Source organism: Euphorbia lathyris, chromosome 9 (assembly GCF_963576675.1).
Source record: "Euphorbia lathyris chromosome 9, ddEupLath1.1, whole genome shotgun sequence".
In the NCBI taxonomy this organism is placed as follows: domain Eukaryota; kingdom Viridiplantae; phylum Streptophyta; class Magnoliopsida; order Malpighiales; family Euphorbiaceae; genus Euphorbia; species Euphorbia lathyris.
In genome coordinates this window covers 42,082,646-42,108,987 of record NC_088918.1, presented here as the reverse complement: position 1 = coordinate 42,108,987, position 26,342 = coordinate 42,082,646, and the positions used below count along the sequence as shown (strand labels likewise).

The following is a 26,342-nucleotide window of genomic DNA, read 5'->3' as shown; positions in this document are numbered from 1 at the left end:
CGGGTAAGACAGTTAATGACCCATTTAATGATCCTTTATGGCCGAGTCGGCGGCCAGCCGTTACCAAGGTGAATGGAGAGATTCGCCTTATAGATCCGCCAGCGGATCTCTTAGAGCTAGTCTAGGGAGATCCGCCAGCTGACTTCCTTTGCTACGTGGCCTACTTAAAGGCAAATATCTTTTTTGGTCCTCATGATAATATCTCGATGTTATCAAGGTTGATCAGTTAATACCACTATGGAGTGAGCCTGAAAATAAGGTCTTAACTTCCTGGAGGCCATCACTAGTGCAAGTGCAACTCTTTCTACAAAAGGGTATCGAGGTTCTGCTCCTTGAAGTACTTTACTAACGTAGTAGATTGGCTTGTCAATTTTTCCTTCTGTTTTCAACAGAACCGCACTCAAGGCCACATTGCTTACTCCTAAATATACAAACAACATCTCTCCTGGTTCTGGCCTAGTCAAAAGTGGTATTTTCTTCAAGTAATCCTTTAATTCTCCAAAAGCCTTTTCACATTCCGATGTCCACTGGAAATTTTTCCTTGCTCTTAAGGTTTTGAAGAAAGGTAGGCTTTTTTCCGCAGATTTAGATAGAAATCTATTCAACGATGCTAGTCTTCCTGTTAAACGTTGAACTTCCTTAATGGAGGTGGGAGGCTTCATCTCTGAAATGGATTGAATTTTTTCTGGATTTGCCTCAATACCCCTTTCAGTTATCATATACCCTAAAAAATTTCCTGATTGTACTCCGAAAGTACATTTGCTAGGATTTAACTTTATATTGTGGGTCTCAATACATCGAACACCTTGTCGAGCTTCTCTGCATGCATTTCTCCTTTCTTGCTTTTAATGATCATATCGTCCACATAGGCTTTCATGGTGTTACCCAATAAAGGTTTGAAAACTTTATTTATCATCCTTTGGTATGTTGCTCCTGCATTTTTAAGTCCAAAAGGCATAACCCTATAGCAATATGTGCCCTTCTCAGTGATAAATGCAGTTTTTTCTTCATCAGATGGATTCATCTTGATTTGATGGTATCCCATGTATGCGTCCATGAAGCTCAATAACTCGTATCCAGAGGTTTCATCCACCATTTTGTCAATTGGAGGCAAAGGATATGAATCCTTTGGACAAGCCTTGTTTAAATCGGTGAAATCTATGCATATTCTCCACTTTCCGTTGGGTTTCTTCACCATCACAACATTTGCAAGCCAATCCGGGTAGTAAACTTCTCGAATAAAGTTTGCCTCCAGTAACTTATCAACTTCTTCTTCTAAAGCCTTTTGCCTCTCCGGAGCGATTCTCCTTTTCTTTTGCTTGATGGGCTTGATGTTTGGATCAACATTCAAGTGGTGTGAAGCTACATCCAAACTTATGCCAGGCATATCTGCAGGAACCCAAGCAAACACGTCCACATTTCTTTTAAGGCATGCGACTACTTCACCCTTCACTTCTTCTGCCATTTTACTCCCAACATATGTTATTTTTTCCGGATCATCTTCATTTAACCGTATTGCTTCAACTTCTTCAACTGGCTTCAGTTTTGGCTTATTATCAGATTCTTCTGAAATTGCCATTGTTTCTGCACTTACACCATGTTTTCCTTTAATGGAAGAAACATAGCAATTGCGAGCTTTCTTTTGATCTCCTCTCACTTGCCCTATGCCGTTTGGTGTAGGAAACTTCATCAATAAGTATCCTGGCGATATCATGGCTCCCATGCCAATAATTAACGGTCTTCCTAGTACCACATTGTAGGCTAGAGATATAGATTTTACTACCATAAAATTCACCATCCTTGTAACATTACAAGGCTCCTCGCCCTACGTGATCGGTAATTGGATAGACCCTGCCACCTGGACAGCTTCCCCTGAGAAGCTAAAGAGTGGAGTCGACACTTTCTTCAATCTATCCAAAGACAAGTTCATCTTGTTAAAACAATTCCAATAGAGGAGGTTGACCGAACTCCCACTGTCAATGAGAATTCTTTCTACTGGGAACTTCATTATGGTAGCGGAAATCACTAAAGCATCATCATGGGGGTATAACCACATTTCCTTGATCCGCAGGGGTAAAAATTATGGACTCTTCTTCTTGGACTTTCATCACATTATTGACTTCATAAGCTTGTCTAGCATAAGCTTTCCTTGATGAAGAGGATTCACCAGCCAAAGTTTCCCCTCCCGAGATAACATTTATTGCTGGATACGCTGGCTTGTTATCAAGAGCTATGGCTTTATCTTTTTTTGTCTTCCTTTCCTTTGGCATATGTTCGACCATCCTTTTCTCTGTTTTCCATGTATCTTTCTTCCTTTAAGTTTCGTGGTTTTTCCCCTCTCCACATTTCTGCATAGACAAAATTTTCAAGCTTACCTTGTCGTACCAATGATTCTATTTCATTCATCAATTGCCTACATCGATCAGTTGAGTGACCATGAGTTTTGTGGAATCGACAATAAGCATCCGTAAATTTGCCCATAGTTCTGTCAGTTTTGGGAGGGAATGTAAGGAGTCCAGATCTTTCAATGGCTGCCAGGATATTGGAACGTGGTTGGAGTAAAGGTGTGAAATTTTCATATCTCAACTTTGGAGCATGTTTTGCTTCATTTCTTCTTCCATTTCCCTTTTTTACATCATCAACCTCGTCCCTCTCCTTCCTTTTTTTATCTTGATTTCCTCTCGCCCCTATATTCCTCATCACATCTTCGGAAAGAATGAATTTATTAGCCCTGCTGAACAAATCGCCCAAGGTTGAAGGTTGATCATAGGAAAGAGATTTTTGGAGATCCCGCGATCTTGTTCCCTGAAGTACTCCCGCAACTGCCATTCCAACTTGGAGATCATGAATCTCGAGAGTTGCAGCGCGAAACCTTTCAACATAATCTTTCAAGCTTTCTCTTTCATCTTGCTTTATTGTAAGGAGATACGTTGCATCCTTCTTCCTTTTGGTGTTGATGATGAATGCTTTTATGAATTCTTCTCTCAACTGATCAAAGTTGGAGATGGAGATTTCCTTTAAGCTATTGAACCAAGTACGGGCATGATCTGATAAAGTGAGTGAGAAAGCTCGACACATTATAGCATCTTCCCATCCATGTAATAGCATTACTGCCTCATAATTCTGCATATGATCATAAGGATCGCCTTTTCCGGAGTAAGTGATGAGTTGTGGCATCTTGAACTTTCGAGGGAGAGGTTTATTCATGATCTCTCCTGAAAAGGGGACTTTTCTTGCTGTTTGTTCGTCACTGTTTGGAACCAACTTCTTTTGTTCTAATACCTGCTCGATCATTCTCTTAAGATCTACTGTCTCTTTCGCGCTGAACATGGATTCTTCTCCGGCTTTTTCACGTGCTTTCGAATTTTCTTTACAAGAACTCTCCACAACCTCATGGATCTTTAAGTTGTTTCCCTTACGTTTTCCTCCTTCGCGTGGTTCTGAGATTTCATCGTGTGATAACTCGACTTCAGGACGCTTTTCCTTATTCCGAAATTCTTTGTCCCGCATCTCTTCTTGAACAAAAAGCATTAACTCTTGGAGTTGATTATTGTTTTCCTCAAATTTTTTCTTCAACTCCTCATAGTCCGCTAAGGGAACGGTGGGAGGATTAGCTCTTGATGGACCATGTTGGTCTTCAACGTGTTCCACACGTTCTTCTTCATTGGCTTGGCGTGCATCGTGCTCGTCCGGAATATGGGATGTTTGAGAAGGTGGAACTTGAGATCTCTTGGGAGGCATCCCTTTTGATTACGAAAAGTAGATGACGTAGAATGAATGGCTTTTTTATCGACCTTTCCCACAGACGGCGCCAATTGTTGTAGCCTGAACTAAAACAATAAATTTGTTGAATGGGAGATCAATCGATGAATCTCTGAAGGAAGGCGGTCCTTCCAAACAGGATGATGACCGTTGGCGTTCCTTGAGGATCGAACCTCCTGGATGAAGGTTGAACGTCCCTGGATGCAGGTTGAACGTCTCTAGATGAAGGGTGAACGTCTCTAGATGAAGGTTGAACGTCTTCTTTGAGGATAAAGCCTGTTACAATGTGGGAAGTTATCTTCCCACAAACGCTCCGATGCTTAAGTCAGATATCTTAAAATATAATATTCTTTTTTCTCTCTAAAAACCAACCCCCTCCTCATTAATTGAAATACCATTTATAGGAATTGAGGAGGAAGTTACCTGGATGGTGGTTACCTTGGAATTATCAGGAGAATATGGTTTTGAACGTGGATGTAGTTAATGAAACCTTTAGTCACGTGTATTAGGGTTATATCCAAAATAAAAAAAATAAAAGAAAGAGTAGAAATGAATCCTAAGTGCTCTCGTATGATCAGGAATCATAGTCTCCCTCCAATGTTTGTTCTCAACCAAACATTCTCTTCTAGTATATTTGCAGAATGCGATGAACCCTTGTTTAATCCAAAGGCCAACTGTTCTTTTAAAATACATATGCCAGGCGCACTCGACACGCGTGAAAGCACGTGCCATGTCAGTTCTCAGACGTGATTCGGATTTTCAGGCGCGTGGGTTGGCATTTCTCTTTCAGCCTGGTAGGTAAGTACTCACCTAACATCATCAACTCATACTATGACGTAATAAAATGTTTTATTTAAAATTTAAAAATAAAAAAAAACAACAACGAAATCATGTTCATCAATGGTTGACGAAATTCAGTTGGAAGCAGTGGGACCCTAGGACAGTTGGGATGGCATTCCACCGTAATAAAACACACTAATGGGGACTACTTTAGTCATTTGGCATCACTACTCAATTGCATGCGAAATATGGGATTGGATAAAAAAGCGCCTAGTGGCGCATTTTTCGGTGTTGTACTGCCGCCGTAATTTAATACTACCTATTTTTTCTTAAATAATTACTACTTATTAAAAAAATAATATGGTATTATTTTCCATTCCCATTTTCCTACTCTACTCGCCAGCATACTAAAACCGAACCACGCGTTGTCGTTTTAATTAGAATATTCAATTAATTCCACCAAAAAGCCGCGAGTAACAATTACAAGCACGTACCTCTCATTATAATAATATTTAAATTTAGGAATAAAAATATATTATCCGATAAAGAAAAGGGGTGAGTGGGAGAAAAGAAAAGGTGGGCGAGTTCGCCGAGTCTTCAAGTATCATCGTGCATGCATTTTTATTGCAAGTACCAAACTCTCTCTCTCTCTCTCTGATAGACTGTTACTTTGCATGCACATGTTTTTGTTTCCTCTCTTCCCCCGGTCACCGGAAACGGGCTCTGTTCCCGATCCAGCCACTTCACCTGCCTGAACTTTTCAATAATTTCACGATCACAACCTCATTGCCCGGAAGTAAAACGGAGAACCACATATGCAGAAATCGGGCTTGGCGTTTCCACTTTACTGTTGGATAAATATCTGAATTTGTTTTATGCTGTACCTCTACGAGAGATTGTGATGAGAGGTTAGCTTTCTTTTTCTATTTGAGTTTTATATACTTTATGTGGAGTTTATTAACTTTTGGTTGACTAATTTTGCGTGTTTCCCGAGTTGGATTTCTCGACAAGGGTAATTGCTAGGGATTTGATTTTTGTGTGATTTCAATTGGATTTGTGTATTGACTTTACTATAGAATTGATATTAAGAATGGAGCCCAAGACTTGCATGAATGCATTATGTGGAGCTTCGACGTCAAGCGAGTGGAGAAAAGGTTGGCCTCTGCGATCTGGAGATTTCGCCAATCTCTGCGACAACTGCGGGTAATTTACTCTACTTCTGCTCTTTATCTCTTTTAATGCGTGTTAGCTGATAATGGAGCTTATAATTATTCTGTGATTGTTTTGGTTCAGCTGGAGTTTTTCTTTTTCTCCTGAACACATTTCCTGTTTTTCCTTTTTATTCCATATGTTCTTTGCTAATATTTCTATTAATTCATAAGGTCGTTTTGGATTTTCCACTTCCTATTTTAGCTTTTTTTGTGGTGGTATTTTCACCTTTGATTTTTTTTTGACATTATTATCGTGTGCCATTTGTTTTAATCTACTATTTTTTTTTAAATCGAAGTAGATTGTTGTGAAAAAATTTCCTATAAAAAATGCACAAAATTGGGGAGCCCAAGTGGAGAATGGAGTTCTCTTGATGGTACTTTAAACATCTATGTAGTTGTTTTCACTTTTCATCCGAAATCTACAACCTTTGTTTAAATCTTGTAAAAATACATTAGCAACTAGATGAGGCATTCAGTTGGTGTCCGATATCTATGAAATGCAAGTCCTCTTTTTATATATATGTACACCGAAAGAATGGATTTTTTCAGATAGATTTTACCTTAAAGTTGAAATTTTGAATCTTTCACCATGTGACTCAGGCCTGCCTACGAGCAATCCATTTTTTGTGATATATTCCACTTGAAGGATTCTGGTTGGAGGGAGTGTGCTTCATGTGGCAAGGTACCTCTGCAGCTAATGATAAATTTATTTTCCAATTCTCATCCCTTGTAGACTTTCACTGAACACAGTAACATAAAGTTATTGCATTTGGCATTGGCACAGCGTCTCCATTGTGGATGCATTGCTTCCAGGTTTCTGTTTGAGCTACTTGATGGTGGTGGTGGTGTGAACTGTATGAACTGTACTAAAAGTTCCGGAATTGATTCTGTAAGTTCAGATTACTTAATTATGCCATCTCCTGCATTTTTACAATTTCAGGTTCTCCATTAATTTGTCTAACGCACAGTGATTTAATGGTATTAATGTGCTCTTCATTGATGTCTTCTGTATGCACCTCTAGATTTTAAGCTTAATAACGGAAGGCTGAAGAAAGAAATGTGGCATGTATGAGAATTCTCATATTATATTGGAGTTTAAATGTTACTGATTTTTTGCAACATGTTTCTCATGTTAGTTTGTCAGGATACAAATAGTTCTTCACACGGGTATTTGATTAATGACAATGTTCCAATGAAATGGAGTTACTGATTCCTCAATTCACAGGATTTTGATAAATTTTAATATATATACTAAAGCATTTTTACACAGGTAATGGGGGGTGGAAATCCAAATGGGTTTGGCATGTCAAAAATTCATGTTGGTGAACGGCTTTCTTCTGACAACCACTTGGACAGTGAAAGGAAGATCATGCAGTTAGTCAATACTGCTGAAGGTATTGGTACAAGACATTTACTCCAATTACAAAATGATGAAACACGTGGTTCTTTTAGGCAAATGAAACAGGAGGATAATGTAGCTCCTATGGTAGAAATTGGAAGCACAAGTTTCTTAAATGTCAACCAAGCATCAAAAGGACTATCTGCAATTGCCAAACCAGAGATTGGTAAAGCAACTATTGCAGCAAAAGAATTATATGAATCACTAGCACAAACAAACCTGAGTATTACTCTGGGATCTCCTTTTAGGAACCCCAATCCCTTTCCAGGAGCTTCTGATGAAAGGCCTCAAAGTAAAGCATCCTCTCCACTCCAACATGGACCCAGGTCCCGCCATCTATTACCCAAGCCTCCAAAGTTAGCCCTTCCAATGGGTTTGGAGGCAAATGCTGGCATTGTTTCACAGATACGTGTTGCTAGACCACCAGTGGAAGGGCGGGGACGCAATCAGTTGCTTCCACGTTATTGGCCTAGGATAACAGACCAAGAATTGCAGCAAATATCTGCAGAGTATCCATCAGTACATCATTTAAATAAGTATATTGTTTTTTTAAATTTGTTGGTTCATGCATGGGATGTTTTGCTTTTATGATTTCAACTCTCCCTGTTAACTTGAACAGTATCCTTGACCATGTTATGCTCTAGTTCAAATTCTACAGTAGTGCCGTTATTTGAGAAGGTTCTTAGTGCAAGTGATGCTGGTCGCATTGGACGTTTGGTTCTCCCAAAAGCATGCGCTGAAGTAAGCTTATTCTATTTTTGCAATTAATGTTCCACAGCATTAATATTTTAACCTTTGAAGTTCGTAAATGAATAATGCAGTAACATCAGTTGAAATTGGATCATTATACAGGCATATTTTCCACCTATCTCTCAACCAGAGGGTCTTCCTTTGAGGATTCAAGATATAAAGGGAAAAGAGTGGGTGTTTCAGTTTAGATTTTGGCCTAATAATAACAGCAGAATGTATGTATTGGAAGGTGTAACCCCTTGCATACAGTCAATGCAGTTGCAAGCAGGAGATACTGGTATTTCTCCATCCTACAAATCCCTAGATTGTGATTTTAATTGATGACTTACATGCCTTGCTGCATGTTATTTTCTACTTACTAATCCCTGTATATTGTCTGTTGCATTTCTGTTACTTGTATATTTACTTCTAGAGGTAGTGCTTTCAAGGAAAGCTACTGTGAGCCCAATAAGTTTAGCCATTTTCAATAACTTCAAAACATTATCCTAATAATATTATGTGATAGCCCATTTTCTTTTGTCAAGGAACCAATTGACACCCCCCTCACGCAAATGCATCCTAGGCTTGAAGCGTGTACAACACATCACATCTTAATCACCATGTGTTGAAATTTAATCAACAAATGAGATTCCTAGGATTCGAACCTCTGATCACTTGGTCTAAGAGGCTCGGATACCATGTCAAGGAACCAATTGAACTAAAAGCTTAAGCAGATAGTTGATATGTTCATACAGTTGATGCAATTGGAAGCAGAAGGTATTGGTACTTCTCGATCCCACCAGTCCCAAGATTGTGATTTTACTTGATGACTTGCATGCCTTTTAACATATTCTATTCTACTACTCTTTGTCTATTGCATTTCTGTTACTTGTTTATTTACTTCCACAAGTAGTGCTCTCCGGAAAAGTTCATGTAAACCTATTTGGTTTTAGCCATTCTCAATAATTGCAAAATAGTATCCCAGTAATTATGTGATAGCCCATATATGAAAATGTTCTCAATTTCTTGCATATAAAAAATATGTTCATACAGTCGATACAGTTGGAAGCTAGATATTGCCATATTGGTACTTCTCTATCCTACCAATCCCAAAATTGTGATTTTAATTGATGACTTGCATGGCTTCTTAGCATGATTTTTTCTACTTAAGAATCCCATATTCTTTGTCTATTGCATTTCTGTTACTTGTGTGTTTACTTCTAGAAGTAGTGCTTTCTAGTAAAGCTATTGTGGACTCTCATTTAGTTTAGTCATTTTGAATAAATGCAAAGTAATATCCCAATAATTTTACGTGATAGATAATAACCCATATATAAAAATGTTCACACCTCACATATCTCTCTAAACCTTTTTAATTTACTGTTCCAGTATAGTTCTCAGTTGTCACTAGTTGTTAGGAAGTAGGTGAACATTCAATGTGATAAATGGTTTTTTTTTCTTTCCCATTTATCTTGCAGTAACATTTAGCCGTATGGATCCAGAAGGAAAACTTATTATGGGTTTCAGGAAAGCATCAAACTCCATGTCAATGCAGGTAAAATTTGGAGTTAGTTTCTATTTAGTAGAATTGACAGTACGATATTGATACATAAATGATAAAAAAAACAGGAAATGCAACCATCTTCCCTTGCTAATGGTGTTCATTCAAGTGAAAGTTTCTTTTCGGGTGCTTTTGAGAACCTACCAATAATAAGTGGTTACTCTGGCCTGCTTCAGTCACTGAAGGGAAGCGCTGATGCACATTTAAGTCCACTATCCAAACATGTGGATCCAGCAACTGGTGATATCAGCTGGCATAAATCCGAGAAGCATGAGGAGAGGATGAGGGAGAACTTGCTTTTACCATCCTTGCTTATTCCAGAGAGAAAAAAAGCACGAAATATTGGGTCAAAAAGTAAGAGGCTTTTAATTGATAGCCTAGATGCCTTGGAGCTTAAATTGACATGGGAAGAGGCACAGGATCTGCTTCGCCCACCACCTAGCATCAAGCCTAGCATTGTCACTATTGAGGAGCATGATTTTGAAGAATATGAAGTGAGTAATCCTGTAGGCGTTTTAATTGTCTTGCATTTATACATGTTGATATTGAGATGTAAACATATCATAAATATATCATATAATGCTGGTATTGCGTGAGGTATCTGAGTCCTGGTTCTGATAAAAAAAAAGTGTCAACAGATCTTAAATATATTATGCTTTATGCTTTATGAGAGAAACATGTACCAATATCAGGAATTGCATGGAATATCAATCTAGTACATCATCATTCATTCATTCAATCCATTTGAAGGGTTTCAGAATGAAATATCGACAATGCTTGATGTATAAATCATTGATTGACTCTCTTTTTCCAGCAATACAATCTCACACCAAGATGATGCATTTAGAAACCCTGTCAGGATGGTTAATTCCAAGACTGATCTCTTGAAACGTTTTAAAAGCTAATATTATTATTTAAGGAAGCTAACATTTGTATACATTTTCTCTCATGTAGGAACCTCCAGTTTTTGGGAAGAGAAGTATATTCTTGGTTCGTTCAGCTGGGTAAGAATAATCGATTTGCAGATTTTTTAAATTTTTTATGTTCATAATTTTACTGACGAAAATGCTATAAACTTAGAAAGTTATGCAACTGTCCTTGTACAAGAATCTGGCTCCCTGGATTATAATGTATGTACTGAGAACTAAGTTGATGCAAGAAAACCACCCTTCTTTTATAATTTCCTTAAAATAATATTTTTTTACCTAACATTCTTTATTTTGTCTTAGATTTTTCTTTTAGGGATGCATTTTTCATGTTCTTCCTATGCTTTTGCTGCTTGGTATGTATTGGACACATTGGTAATATAAAGAAAGGGGGAACAAAAGATCAGAAGCTAAATTCAAGCGATAAGATAACGCCTTAGACGAAATAATAATGATAGTATTTGTGAAAGAAATCTTGAACTTTGTCTTCTTGCAGTCTGCTAGTAACAGTTGCTTAAGTTTCTTGATGAAATTGATCTTGTAAGCGCATATTTTCCCAATGACAAATGCCAACAGGATCAACAAAGTAGATACTTGTTTATATCGATCTAGTGCTACTTAAATGCTAGTATGTATAATAAAAATGCAGATGAAATACTGCTTTTTTTTTTTTTTTTGCAGATGTCAGATTTCTTCTTATTAGTGCTGGAGTGAATATGTAGTCATTCCGCTGAGAGTTTATAATTATTCAATATTAATTTGCTAACTTATCATCAGGGGACAAGAGCAATGGGCTCAATGTGATATCTGTTCTAAGTGGAGACGGCTGCCAGTTGATGTTCTTCTTCCACCAAAATGGACATGTGCAGACAATGCTTGGGATCGGACCAGGCAAGTAACATTAGTTAACCTTCCAACTTCATTTCAGTGTGTTCTTATTATGAGAAACTCGAACAGCCCCAAATCTATCCAGTAACATAATTTTGTATCTTCAGGTCTTCATGTTCTGCTCCTGATGAATTGAACCCAATCGAATTGGAAACTCTCCTCAGACTTGATAGGGGTATGAATTATGATACACTATGTATTCAGATGGAAGATTGTGTTGCCATTGCGATGTAGGCTTGTATAATAAAGGGCATTACTTACTAAATAAAGCTCTTTTACCTGCATGAGCAGCTACAATTAAAAGAATCCAATTTTAGACTGCATGCCCTATTGTGGCTGTCAAGAATTATGATTGTCAGAAGAGGTCGCAAATTAGTGCAAAAAAAGTTGATGCCCAAGGGAAAAAATCTGAATGTCTTCAAGTTGGATTTGTGCAATTTGGCCTTTTTAAATGTTACATTTTTCTGCTACTTGTGGCCTCTTGTATGCTTCAATATAAACAATACTGCAATATGCGGTACTTTGTTATGGTTGTTCAATCTGGCTGGCAGTTCATTTTTGTTTATCTGATAGTAGATGCATATGCATGATCAATATGTGGTGTAATTAATATAAAACAAGAGAGTAAGCATATTTTGATGATTGTGCGAGGATATTTGTTATATCTCATATTTGTTGTTCTTTTAGGCTGTATTCAAGGCTATTTTTTTATGTTTCCTCTTTCTAACACCATGGTGGCCTTTGTGATAGATTTCAAAAAGCGGAGAATAAGTATCCATAGGCCAGCCTTGGAGAATGAATCTTCTGGCCTTGATGCATTGGCTAATGCTGCAATCCTTGGAGATGAAAGCGATCCAGCAGTTGCCACCACAACCAAACACCCGAGGCATCGTCCTGGTTGCTCCTGCATCGTGTGCATTCAGCCCCCAAGCGGTAAGGGGAAGCATAACCCTACATGCACATGTAATGTCTGCATGACGGTCAAACGTCGGTTTAAGACCCTGATGATGCGCAAGAAGAAGCGACAATCAGAGAGAGAAGCAGAGATTGCCCAGAGGAATCAGCACATGTCAGGTCCAAGAGAGGAAACCGAAGTAGAGAGTAGCTCTAAGCATATATCAACACCTCAGGATCCTTTAGAAAATGAAGCCAGGGCAGTAAATGAATTAGAATCCAAGAGCCAAAGCAATAATCTGTCAAACAAAATGGTTGATACGGGGAAGGGCCACATAGACTTAAATTGTCAGCCGGACCGCGAAGAAGAATCGCAAGTGAGGTTATCCCATATGAGCATGATGAGTCTTGTGCAAGCAGCAAGCCAACCATTGGAAACGTATTTAAAGCAGAATGGACTTAGCAGCTTGGTAACGGAGCAGCAAGGAAGTTCGGGGACAGATGTGGGAGCCCAAGGTGGAGAGAATGAAGGACGAGCAACTGAGGATTGTCAATTAGTTTCAGGTGTTGAAGAAGATGATAGTGGAGGGGAAGAAAAATATGAAGCTGGAGCAGAGCAAAGCCAAAATGATCCTGCATGAGGTCTGCATTTATTTTCAATCATGTTTGCTGTTTGTGTATAGTTAGTTTACAAAGATCAAGGTCTTTTTCCAGTGGGGATGGGGCTGCATTTTTGTTTCTTTTTCTAGTTTGAGCTGAGTGCATGTCTTTATTCATTTTATAGTGTGAATAATAATACAAACATGAATATTTAGCTCAAGGGGAAATTCCCGTGGATACATCATATCATATATATATGTAAGGAAATATTTCGACTGTAGAGAACAACACTGAAAAAACGTTACCTAAGTCGATTTGGTGTCTTTAAATTTATACTTGAGTGAAAAACCATCTGGTATGGACACTTATTGCTACCCCTTTTATTCTTTTCACTAAAGATTAAGAAGTATTAATTAGTTCTGAATTCAAATTTGCCTTGTTTTGGAATTTGAAAATTTCACGGCATTAATAATTATAGAATGAAAACTTCTCAAAAAAAAAAAAAAAAGGAAATAATGGAAAACAAAAGTAAAATTGGAAAATAATAAAAATAATAATAAATGTTAATGGAAATCTAAAACGGCTCATAACAGAATAACAAATTAAGGGTCAGTTTGGTATTGTTGTGGCCAACATAACACTATTATGAAAGAAAGTGCCATGGGAAACGTATTGCATGGTAAAAGTTTTAAAAGTAAATATATATTATATTATATATTGAAAGTTATGACTATTTTTGTACTAATTTTTTTTTTTTAATATCGGTGTTCTTGATAAGTTGTAAAAGCTACCTAGAAATTGTAGCTTTTCGTGAAAGCAACTTTATGAGGAAAAACCTTTTTGCATTTATTAAACACGACTTTTAGCTGAGAAAGCTAATTTTAGAGTTTAGAAAAACCATATCAAACGCGCCATTAGAAAGAAGAGAGTAACCCGTACAAGGCTCTGCGGACTGACGGGTATCAAGCTGATTTTTATCAGAAACTTTGGAGCCACTTGCACCATTAGTTCACCTCAGACATTCTTTTAGCTCTCCGTGCTAGTTTGGTTGGTAGTAGATGAAACGATACCTTAATCATGCTCATCCCTAAAGTTTCAAATCTTGAGCAAATCACCAAATTAAGGCCAATTAGTCTTGCAATGTGCTCTACAAAGTTGTCACCAAGTGTGTAGTGAAGTTTGAAGCCGTTCCTTGATACTATCATCAGTCCGGCTCAAAGCAGCTTTATCCTGTGCCTCCAAATTTCTGACAATGTTATTATTATGCATGAAATGAAGGAAAAGCAAGGGCGTAAAGGTTTAATGGCTATTAAACTTGATCTGGAAAAGACTTATGATCGTCTCAGTTGGAGCTTCCTTTAGGACACTCTCTGTTTGTTTGGACGGGATGCTCAATTGGTAAATCTGATTATGAATTGTGTTTTTGCATCTTCCATGTCTCTGCTCTAGAACGGGGAAAAGCTTCCTTATTTTAAAGCCATTTTGAAGGATTTGTCAGGGGGATCCCCTCTCCCCAACCTCTTTGTTCTTTGCCTTGAGAGGCTCAGTCATCTTATTGAGGATGCCGTTCGAGGTGAGCAGTGGAAACCTATTCGACTCTCAAGAAATGGCCCTCACCTTTCTCATATATTTTTTTTTTTTTTTTTTTTGCGGATGATATCGTTTTAACGGGGGAGGTGAATGTGACTCCAGCTCGGTCATTAAGCAAGTGTTGGATAGTTTTTATGCTAGCTCGGGTCAACGTGTTAGTGAAGCAAGATGTTGCTTAATGTTGATTCTCATTGGGTTAATATTTTGAAAGCAAAGTACTGTCAAGGGCGGAATAATATTGATATGTTCGATATGATGAATGCAAGTTCACACACTTGGAAGAGCATCATTTATGGGGATGATACTTGGTTCTATTATAATTTTCTTCCCACCTTTTCTCTTTTTAGTCTCGCTTCTATTATAATTTTCCCTAACGTGATTGAGGCTGATACTTGGTTCTGGCCCGAGTCTCTTAATGGGGATTATACGATCAATTCTGGGTACTAGTTGTAGCAAAATGGGCTGATTACAGTAGAGATGAATGCAGCTCATTTTTGGGGTGCTGTTTGGAGGATTACAATGCCAGAAAGAGTGCATTGTTTTGTTTGGTTAACTGCGCATGATGCCGTTATGTGCAATAATTCAATGGACGAGAACTGTGACCTTTGCAACAACACCTCTGTGATTGCTCAGCTGCCCGTGAGATTCGGCGGGAGCTGGTTCCTTTCAAATTTCATCAGGTTTTTTTTAACTATGAGTTTCTCTAATTGGTGTGCGGCTATTTTGTTGGCTCGTTTTTGTCATCCTATTTGTGATTGAAATGTCATCTTTGCTATTTGTATTTGGTGACTTTGAAAATGGGGTTTTTAATAACATCTTTAAGGGGCGAAGTAAGATGTCTCTTATTCTTCACCGTGCGTCTCAATGTGTTAAAAAAATTCATGATCCTAATTTGAGCACTGGTTCATTGTCCACGGTCTAGGTGAATTGGAAACCTCCCGATGAGGGATGAATAAAACTTGATACTGATGGGACCTTTAAGGGAAACCCAAGGTTCTCCTTATCCGGGGGCATTCTCCATAACTCTAATGGTGGGCAGGGCCGGCCCTAGGGCCCATGATCGGAGGGGGCCCAAAAAAAATTAGAATTATAAATAAATACCTTATTTTTTAAGTATGATAAATAAATTCAAAGTAGCATAATGATATTACCTTATTCTCTAACTAAAGAGGGCATGTGTATGATTCCCACCTTTGTAATTTTTTTAATATATAAACAGTTAAGTGTAAGAAGACAAGTTTCATTTTATTACCTCATTTAAAAAAAAAAAAATTCATTTTATTACCTTAATTTGATTAAATTTGAAACTTAAAAATTAATTTATGTAATGGCATTAATAAAAATCAATTTAATATTTAATATTTCTTACCGGAGCCCTAAATTGTAAATTTTTTAAAGGGACCCTTACTGTTTATTTTGCCTAGGGCCCCTAAATTATCAGGATCGGCCCTGATGGTGGGTATTGTGTGTTAGTGTACGCCCTATTTCCAAGATGTTGTAATCTGATTATTATTAATATAATGACATTAATATTTCGTTTACATTTTAGCTTCTGTAGTGTATTAATTGAAAGAGTATCTGAGTATAGTGATATGCACATGTTTGGAGGGTCGAGGACCTGGACAAGTGAAACCATATGGAAACAAGATACTATACAAGAGCATCCCTTGTCTGTTGTCATCGTGAGAACGATGATAAACAAAAGGCTAGTATGTGTCTTGGTAGTGATGGTGTTTCACTGGTCACAGAGATGGAGTGTCAAACCAAGAACACATAAGCTTACAGGATGGTAAGCACTGGATTGATCCGCTTATGAGAACATCACATGGTCAAGTGTCATAGATGATTCTCATGTAACGCTTATAGTGGATTCCTTAGACTTGAAATCACTGTGGAACCTAGATGAGACACAGTATACTTTTGTCATCGCTTGACGGGCCAGTAACTTGGTGCCAAGTATGGGTTAGCCAGGTATATTATAAATCATACTAAGGGACCATGACTGGAGTTAACGGATTACTACTCTCCTAACCCGAGAGAGGATATCACAAGCCACTTGATAGGTGAGACTGAGAAGTGTAAGGCCGTACCCAAATGAGACAGTTTGGTAACTGTTCAGTTGAAGCTTATCGGTTTAGTAGGATCAATGACCGTATTAGCATATAAAGAGGGTGACAAGGATCGTGCCTCTTGCTAATTAGATATCCATTAGTAAAGGAACACAATAAGGTTGCTATTAGGTTCTCGTAACCAAACGAGTAGGGGCAGCAACATGGAGGAGATTATCCGAAAACCATGGGTATCTGAACCGATGAGAATGGGGAATAACCGAAAAAGATGGGGATGTGGATAGGGACGGGGGGCATTTTTTCCCCGAAGCCTAAATGGGAATGGGGATGAGAATTGCTATGTCCGTCCCATAGGGATTCCAACCCCGTCCCTATATAAATCTCTGTGGGGATCCTTGAATAAACTTCTTAATTTTAAAATAAAAAAAAATTATAGGTATACATATACCATATATATTTTAAAATAAAAAAGTTTGATTATTAATATTAAACATATGCTTACTTGCACATGAATACATTGTAAAAAAAATTTACAACATTGAAAACTAAGTGGAATGTTTAGATGAACATATATTCAGATAATTAAAAATCAACAGCTCAAATATTAAGAAAATGTATTTTCTAAAAAAGTAAATAAGTGGAAAAACGGAGGCTATGGAGTATATATGTTTATACATTGTGTTGAAGCAACACATGCTCAGAAAATTGCTGAAATAAAACTGGTGGTTAACCTGGTAATTAAACAATTTTATCAAATAGAGAGGGATGCGAACCTACTTCTATAAAAAAAAAAAAAAAAAAAAGAGGAAGAGCAAAATTTATACTACATGATGTTGAAGCTTACATCCCGTTACATGTGGGGATCCGTGGTGAAAAAAATCCCTGAATTATTTAATGAAAATTTCCCGAAAATCCCTATAAACATTGGGGACAGAGTGAGAAATACATTTCCATCTCCGTCCCGCACTTTTGCCACCCCTACAAACGAGTTATACTATTTAATCCCTGGACGATCCAAATGATTGGCTAATGCATTTTGATTTATGGGACGCTAGATGGAATTGGACCCATTACCAGTTTTGAATAGATCTACAAGATCACACACTAAAGGAAATAAGATTGAATCAATACAGGAAGTTCGGAAGTAAATAAAACAGTTATATTTATTCTGAATATAAATAAATATAAATTTCTGCAATAGGTTATGGCTAATTTAATTGAATTAAAGTGTCAGGCCAAACCCGTTCCAATTGGACTGGATTAAAGGATCGCACAATCGATGTAAATTAATATTAAATATTACTTCATAAATTAATTTTAGCACATAGTTTTATATATGTAAGGTTAATTTTTTTTATTATTATGTTAATTTAATTTTGTATTATGAATATACAATTAGGGTAAATTACACCATTGGTGCCTCAACTATACCCTAGTTCACATTTTGGTACCTGGATTACATTTTGTTCCAAAACTATATCCCATACTTGGACGACTGGACACTTATGTGCGTGCGACCGGGAAGTGACCGGTCAACGCTTCTTTGACCCATGTGACAATTATAAATGGGTCCCTTATCACATGAAAAGACAAAAATACCCTTAAAAATATTCTCTCCCTAAAAAACCAAATTAATTCTAATTAAATCCTTATGTCTCTCTCTCTCTCTCTCCTTAAACTAGTTGGTTTCTCTCTCTAAATGTTGCGTTTCTCTGGTCTCTTTCTCTCTTTCGCCATTTTTGTCTAAAAGCAACCCCAGAATCCGCAGAACCCTAATTCTTAGAAGAACATTAAAGATGGCTGTAGGTGCCGCGGCCTCGCCCGGGCGGACCGGGGGTGGACACCGTTGACGACAGATGCTGTGATTGGCGCCAAAAACAACCAATCGCGGAATCAAGCTGCTCGGTAGGACCGGAGCCTCGAGTATGGAAGCGTCGCCACCCATGAATGGGAAAATGAACACCGATCCCTTGCGGGAGACCAGTGAGGGTTCATGAAACTTAGGTACGAGCCGAGAAGGCTAGCTCCTTTCCGGAGAAAGGCTACTAGGCACCCCGACATCGCCCGGTTATGAACCACCGGCCTCCTACTTAGCGTGTTAAGCGATAACGGACTAATCACATATTTCTTTAAGTTTAAAATTCATTTGAAACCTTTTCTTTCTCGCTTTGAAAACCGTTTTAAGCATGTTATTAAAAGCCATTTTAGTAAAGAATCACCCATTTTGCATAAATTTAAAATACATATAGGAGAGAGAGGGGGAGAAGAAAGAATTGATTTATTCACAGTGTGATTTTATGCTTTAGACTATACGCTAACTCTAAGATAATCTCATTCCCCAAAAACGAGTTTATTTACATGGTTCGTACCTTAATCGCCGTTGGAGCGATTTAGGTACGTTTCAAAACCCCGTTAATTAATATGATATCGACTCGAATCGCCGTTGGAACGATTCGAGTGTTTGAAAGTGTGATATAAAAAGCTTTAACAAGAAAACGTGATTAAGCATACAAGTCCATTTATTTTTGTACAAGATCATTTAAATAGGAAAACGATTCAAAACTCTATTATTTACAATTTAGGAAACGGTTTTAATTACAAGGTTCGCTTAATCCGCCGTTGGGACAACACGTGATATTTTTGGAAACGGTTTAAAAATGATAAAAACAAAAACATTATTTACACTTTAGGAATATCTAGAAAAGCTTTAATTTAAACAAACAACTTGAAATCTCTTTTTGTGGTTTATTTCTTTTTCACTCAATTAGCCCTTACTTGAACATAATTACAATAATTAACAAATCAAGACCAAATTTACCCAACCAAATATATTTGAAATATATACATATATGCAAAAATAGAATAAAAATACATATATATACATAGTTTTTTTTTCTAAAAATAAGGATATATCTATAAATAAAAACAAGTATGAAATACTATATGATATAATAGAGAAAATGAAAAGAATACTAAATATAATACCTTTTTATTCTAATTCAAAATATGTGAAAACAATGAACAAAGTTCATAAATGTAAAGAATAACATTTAGTTCTAAATAGTTTTAAGAATTAAATATATAGAACATAACTTTCACTCTAAATAAGAGCTAATATAACTTAAATGTGCCAAAACTATATATATATACAAATATAATACTTTACAAAACTAAGTCAAAACGAATTAAGTTCTAAATATGAAATAAATAGCTATATAATACATAATTAATAGTTATAGGGCCCAAAAATAATTTTTATAAATATATTACATAGTTATATACATATATATACAAGTAGAAATATAAAAAAGTTGAGAAAAGAGGGTTAAAAGGGGGATTTTCGGATTCCAGCAGATTACCGACAGAAAATCCGTCACTAATGTTACTGACAGAAAAGGCAGAATTACAGAATTAGTCCCCCCAGTTTCCAGATTTATTCAAAAGCTTTAGATTAGGTCTATTCTATCATTTTAGGTCTCCGAACTACCAAAATTGGATCATAGTCTATAACGGAGACTCCTAAAACGATGTTTTATTTCAAAACGTTATTTAGAAATATTTTCAAAACTTATAATTACAACGTTTTTTAATCCTGAACTACCTTTGAATCGGATCATGGTTCGTATTGGGATGTTAAAACGAGGTTTTTATTTCAAAACAAAACCAAACGTTTATTTGGGGCATGACGGAATTTAAATAAATACGGGAAAATAAATAAATGTGATAAATAAATAACTAACTAAATAAATAAAACTATCACCTAAATAAATAGAATAAATAAATAAAATGAATAAATAAAGGAAATAAATAAAACGAGTCTAGTCCTCGAATAATACCTCAAGATCGGTATTGACAGCTGAAGTCGGTTGATTCCACGAATCGTGATTTTTCGGTGTTTTTGGTAAAATATTTAACTTTGGAAAATTTGGATTTTTTAGGAAAAAAATATTTTTCCCAAAAAATTCACTTTCTCTCTCTAAAAATTTCCTTAGAGTGAGAAGCTCTCCCAAAAAAAGTCATCCCCTTTGCATGGGCATCCGTGCCTTTTATAGGCACGGATCCCAAAATATTTTGGGCGTAGCCCGACGGGTGTCGGGCTACGCCCAAAAAATTTTGGGCTACGCCCAAAATGGTTGGGCGAACGCCCAACTTTTGTTGGGCGTAGGCCCAACTTCTGTTGGGCGTTCGCCCAGCGCCGTTGGGCGCACGCGCCCAGCTGCCGCGGGGCGTGCGCCCCGCGCTGCTGGGCGCGCGTCCAACTGCCGTCGGACGCGCGTCGGCTGCCGCTAGGCGCTCGCTCCATGTCGCTGAGCGCTCGCAACCCCTACAGACCCCCTCGTGATTTTATTTTATTATTATTTTTTTTAAACTATCGGAACCAGCCGTTTCAACCGTCTTGTTATGGGTTTTCGTCACAGGTCCTCCGACTCGGTGTCTACAATGGCGGTGTCATATAGCTTTAGAAGTTTGATTTGCCATTGTGGATCACAAGCACCTTGTATAACTTCCTGGAGCAATGCGAACCCTGGATGGAGGTATTTCAATTGTAGAAATTTCGGGGTAAGAGTTTTGCGATATATTTCTCTATCTCTCTTTCCTTCTCTTTCTCTATCTTTCTATCTCTGTACAAAAGTCTAATTTTAATTTCACGTTCGCCTTTTATTTTGAACTACTTTTGAAGAAACCGAACGCCTGTAACTTCTTTGAGTGGCTTGACCCTCCAATGAACGAAAGAGAAAAGTCGATTATCCTTGGGCTTCTGAGAAAGCTGAATCGAATTGAAAGATAATGTGAGACATTGGAATCAATGCAGATGGTACGTGACAAGGAAAGGGAGCGAGAAAGAGAATGTGAAAGGGAAATGCAGAAGTTGCTGGGGAATGAAAGAACAAGGGTTAATGATAGAAGATGCAAATGTATTTGCAAGTTTATTGTTTGCCTTGAGTTGGTTTTATGGGTTGTGTATCTGTTGTCTTAATTTTCATGTATTTTGGTTTTATGGGTTGTTTTAATTTGTTGTTATGTAGTGAAAATAGATTGTTTATTTATGTATGAAGTTATGTAGTTGGTTAATTTGTTGTTGCGTATGAATTTGGTTTTGATTAATTTGATGAAATGAAGTAACTTCTGATATTATTCCTTATTTGTTGTTGTAAATGCTTCACGTTTTTTGTGCAAATTGTGCAAAAGTGAACACATATTCACACAAAACAGGGCAAACTGACCTAATTCATTAGAAGACAGGGCAAGCTGACCAAACTTGAATACGTTTTTACCTAATGTATATGCACCAATCTCGAATAAATCATGTGACAAAAAATGTTTAACTTACAGTTTTGCATATAACCAAAAAAATTGACCAAACACAGGGCAAACAGAGCAAAAAATTGAATAACATCTGCTTCAAACTATAACAAAAAAATGGAACAAATTCTGCATATATTTTTGCATTTTACAGATTCAAAAACTTGTGCAATTTACAGATTCACACAATCTAGCACAGATTCACATAATATCCAAAAAAATAAATAACAAAATGTGCACTTCTCACATGTATTCCAAAAAAACACATTAAATCAATTCATCTCCATGGTTGGCTTTGACTTGTTGCTGCATCACTTTTAGTATAAGGTCTTTTAGTTGCATTTGATATAGAAATCCTAGTCTGAGGTCTGTTGGGTGCATTCTGTCTTGGTGCAACATATGGTGTAGAACTATTGGCTTGACTAGGATGGTCTGATCGTTGAGTAACATTTCTGGGTGCATTCTGTGTTGGTGCACCAGATTGGCTTGAACCCTGGATGAATATAGTATGTTATATTAGTATATGCAATTACATCCACCATCCAACATAACGTATAAATGTAAGCCTAACTTACATCCATCATCCAATGCACGGTTTGCGGAGGAGCAAGTGGCACATATGCATTTGTTGTTGTAGATCGAGTAGTTTCTGTTTGTGTAGTTCTCTTCCTCTTCAATTGCACAGTGAATAAAATGAAATAAGCAATTATGTAATTTAAAAAAAATAAAGTAATACAATTGAAAAAACATACATTTGGAGCATTTGGAGCCTTACATGTCCTCTTGTTGTGAGAAGTACTCCCATAGTTACCACAACTCATATTCTGAATCATTGTCCCCAATTTCAAAATCCATAGTACGATCAACTCTACTACTACCCACATACACCTTAGTACCATAAGGTCTAGCTCTTGTTCTAGGCCTCCCTATCCTTGCATTATCAACCCCTTCAATTAAGTCTTCATATCATCCTCCAACACATAATTAGGATCTACGAAGTCATCCTCATTATCCTGATTCACATGTGCTTCATTAGCATTCCCTTCATTCACATCCCATTCATTCTCATTCCCTTCATTCACATCCCCTTCATTCATAGCTGCTTCATTAACATGTCCTTCATACGGGTTCTCATTGAATTCAATTCCATGTTCAGTTACAGCTTCACAGAACGTGGGAAACATGTGCTCACCCTCAGTATCCTCGCCTTCATTATCAACACCTCCAGCTTCAACATCATCCCCACCTCCAGCCTCAACATCATCACCACCTACATTCTGCTCCACAGAATTCTGAGTCCCCTTAAATCCATAGTCTAAACATTATATACTCCCTCCCATCTTAGACTTACCATTTTCCTTCGTCTTATTGAATTTCACAATTTCATTCCTTTCCCCATTCTCTTTTATCACCACACTACTTTTGGAAACATCCAAAGCATCTTCAATGTCTTCCACAATCAGTGTCTTCACGTATATGTCTATTTCTCCACAATCAGCTCCAGCCAATCCCATGTGGTAGACATCCACGTCACTACCTAGGGGCTTAAGGTACTCTTTGGTAAATGGATCTGCATAACTCTTCCAAAAATACTGAAGAGTTCCATTACATTCCAAGCTTATCAATTTTACATCTATTGCCACTAGGGATAACCTATCCCTATGGAAATTTGGCCATATAAAAGTGTTATCGTCCACGTAATCATGCCCCTTCAACCTTCCATTGTAGTGGATGATTACATCAAAATACCCATTTTCTGGGTCTACAATTACATACAAAAATAAACCGTATTAAAACGACAGTTTTCATTCACATACAGAAAAACAGAGCATTATCAAAAAACAATGATTTTCATTCAAATACAGTAAAACATAGCATGCAAGTAAAACAATAATTTTTACTTATATGGGAATTCCATCTTTTCTTCAAGAGTCGCAAACTATAGGTCGTTGCATTTGAAATCACGTAACGAGTGAGAATCGCAAAGTCAAAAAACAAAAATAAACCAATACACAACCAGAACATGAGATTGGAAAAAATAAACTGAAGAAGCAGACTGGAAAAAATAAACTGAAACAGAAGAAAGCTAGGTTAGAAACAAAAACGGTGAGACAACCATGCATACCTCTTTCAATCCAAACTTTCGGAAATGGTTTTCTTCGTCGTACGTTTCAGACCTCCTCGTCAATGGTTACTTTGTAATATTCAACAGAAATTTCAACTAGGTTCCATCATGTTTGCAGAAATATCAAATGAGTTTCATCGTGTTTGAGTTGTCTCAAATGAAAGAATTTCGAAGGAAAGAGAGAAGGAGAGACTGTTGGAATAGATTGCGAAAGTATATAGAAAGATGTTTGGATTGGACATGAGAGAGAGTGTGTTCGAAATGCGTGCGTATTATGGAGGGAAATGAATAAGGGTAATTAGGTCTTTTAACGTTTTGGGTATTATGTGGATCCGCTATTTTTAAGTTAGTATGATCAAACAGACGTTGACCGGTCATAAACCGGAGAAACGCACATAATTGTCAAGTAATCCATACTTGGGGTATATTTTTGGAACGAAATGTAATCTAGGTACTAAAGTGTGAACTGAAGTATATTTCGGGTACCATTAGTGTAATTTATTCAAAAATTGAAAGAAGACAAAGAAGTTTAAAAGCTTTAGAAAAACTTCTATTAAAATGAGAGTAAAAATATTATGCTTTAATACCATGAGTATTAAAGCACAAATGTAAAATATAATAAAGTCTTATTAATTATATGAGACTGTATAAGTATTTATACTAACACTAACAATATCTAATTACCATTTTACCCTTTAAATTTCTACATTAATACTTAATAGATTGCAGAATTATAGAGTAGGATATGTTGGAATTGGAAAATGGAGTAACAGTAGTACATACTGGTGTCAGAAGAAAGAAACTTTATATTATATAGATAGAGAAAGTTAAAGATTGTGAGATCCCCGCAATTAACATGGCATTGGATACAAGAGATAAAGTTGATTAACATTTTATCTACCCTTCTGTTGCTCTCTCTGTATTATGTGATCTTTTATCATTTCTTTCTCAAACTTTTTATTACTTTATTGTATCAAACAGAGAAAAATAAAAAGAAAAAAGAGGACCATTTATCTGATTGATAATCCTACCTCCCTGGACCGTTTCTCATTTTTCAGATTCCGTTTTCCATTTAAGTACACATTCACTCTCTAACATTTTTAATTATTACATTTTTTTTTCTTTTTATCCATTACAATATATACATTAACTATGAATATCAAAAATCAGCTACAAATTTATAGCCTGATCTTCTTGTATTTGAAATTAGGTTTTAACATTTTCTCAGATATTTAATAAATTTAATTTTAACAGCCTTTACTATTCGCAATTAATTAATTGTAATTTAATGTAATATAAGGTGGCTGGTGAGCACAAGTTGGTTATCACCTAAATCTAGTCACTAAGAAATTCTCGTCTTTTTCATCCAGTTTTTAGTGTTTTTTTTTTAAAAATTTTTAGCTGAAAGATAATCTCATTTTTTTGTTTTGTTTTGTTTTTTCTTGAATCAATTTTTAATTGATCTATTATAGTAAATTTGATAGTTTCTTCTTTATTTGTAGTTTTTTTTTCTCCATTTATGGATGGTTGTCGTCTATCTTCCTATATCATTGTTCTCATGTTTTTCTTTATCAAAGAATAAAAGAGTTTTGTCTATCATCACATAATCCGATTCATTAAAAAACCATGAACTCATTTCTAAAGAAAAAACCTACGAAGTCGATTATGGATGAAATGTGTTTATCGCCATTATGCCAAAAATGATTTCAAACACTACTATTGTTGCTCTATCACGATCTATAGTATTGAAAATATAAATTCAAGTTTCTCTATTTTTTTTTTGGTAAGAAGGGAAGAAAAAAAAAACAAACAAAAACCTAACCCCGGATCAGTCTAGGAAGACTGACCCCAATCCTATCCTCAAGAAAAGAAGGTAACAGAAAAGGAGGAGGAACGGAAAGGGTAGAAACACCTAACATCCCCCCATGCCCAGCAGCTGCCAAGCGATCCGCCACGCGGTTTTGCTCCCTATAAATATGGGAGAAGGTAAGAGAATCGAAGGCAGGACGAAGCCTCAAGATGGCTTTAATGAGATTCTGACTCTTAAGACAAACAGTCTGTCTATCCGAAATCCTGTTGATAGCCTCCAAATTGTCAGACTCCACCGAAAGTCTTTTAACACCTATGCGAATGGCGAGTTTAATGCCAGACAAGATCCCCCAGAGCTCCACAGTAAAGGAGGAGCCCGTACCTAAGTTATGGGTAAACCCAGCCAGCCAGGCGCCACCAGCATCCCGAAGAACTCCACCAGCAGCAATTCTGCCATTACTAAGGCAGGAGCCATCCGTATTCAACTTGACAACCCCTTCCCTGGGCTTCCTCCAACCAACTAACTGGACCTCTTTAACCGGGGAGGGGTGAACCAAGGGCTCTCCTTCAAAACTCTTTGTAATAACAGAGAGTTTTTTCGAGAAGTAAAACCGGAGGTCAGGAATAAAGACAGTCTTCTCAGCAAATAACTCTTCATTCCTCCATTTCCACATTTGGTGACAAATAATAGCGAA

At 36.9% G+C, this 26,342-nt stretch overlaps 1 protein-coding gene across 2 annotated transcripts; it reads left to right on the top strand.

The window, feature by feature from the left end:
- Positions 1–5,107: 5,107 nt before the first annotated feature.
- On the top strand, positions 5,108–13,062 carry LOC136205546 (B3 domain-containing transcription repressor VAL2). 2 transcript variants are annotated; one of them, XM_065996190.1, is made up of 13 exons: positions 5,108–5,450; positions 5,632–5,745; positions 6,354–6,435; positions 6,538–6,642; positions 7,024–7,661; positions 7,797–7,893; positions 8,005–8,179; positions 9,360–9,436; positions 9,511–9,936; positions 10,397–10,446; positions 11,146–11,259; positions 11,364–11,431; positions 12,007–13,062. In XM_065996190.1, the coding sequence occupies exons 2-13, from the start codon at positions 5,633–5,635 to the stop codon at positions 12,789–12,791; spliced, it is 2,730 nt and encodes a 909-aa protein (XP_065852262.1). In that variant the 5' UTR covers positions 5,108–5,450; position 5,632; the 3' UTR covers positions 12,792–13,062. The 2 variants fall into 2 exon arrangements, with proteins under 2 accessions (XP_065852262.1, XP_065852261.1); XM_065996189.1 differs by having other exon boundaries at positions 5,109–5,450; positions 5,619–5,745.
- The last annotated feature ends 13,280 nt before the right edge of the window (positions 13,063–26,342 follow it).

Bases quoted from the DNA above. Each gene is read 5' to 3' on its own strand.
- LOC136205546 (XM_065996189.1), top strand. The intron at 5,746-6,353 runs GTAATTTACTCT...CATGTGACTCAG, and splicing joins AATCTCTGCGACAACTGCGG to GCCTGCCTACGAGCAATCCA. The intron at 9,937-10,396 runs GTGAGTAATCCT...TCTCTCATGTAG, and splicing joins ATGATTTTGAAGAATATGAA to GAACCTCCAGTTTTTGGGAA.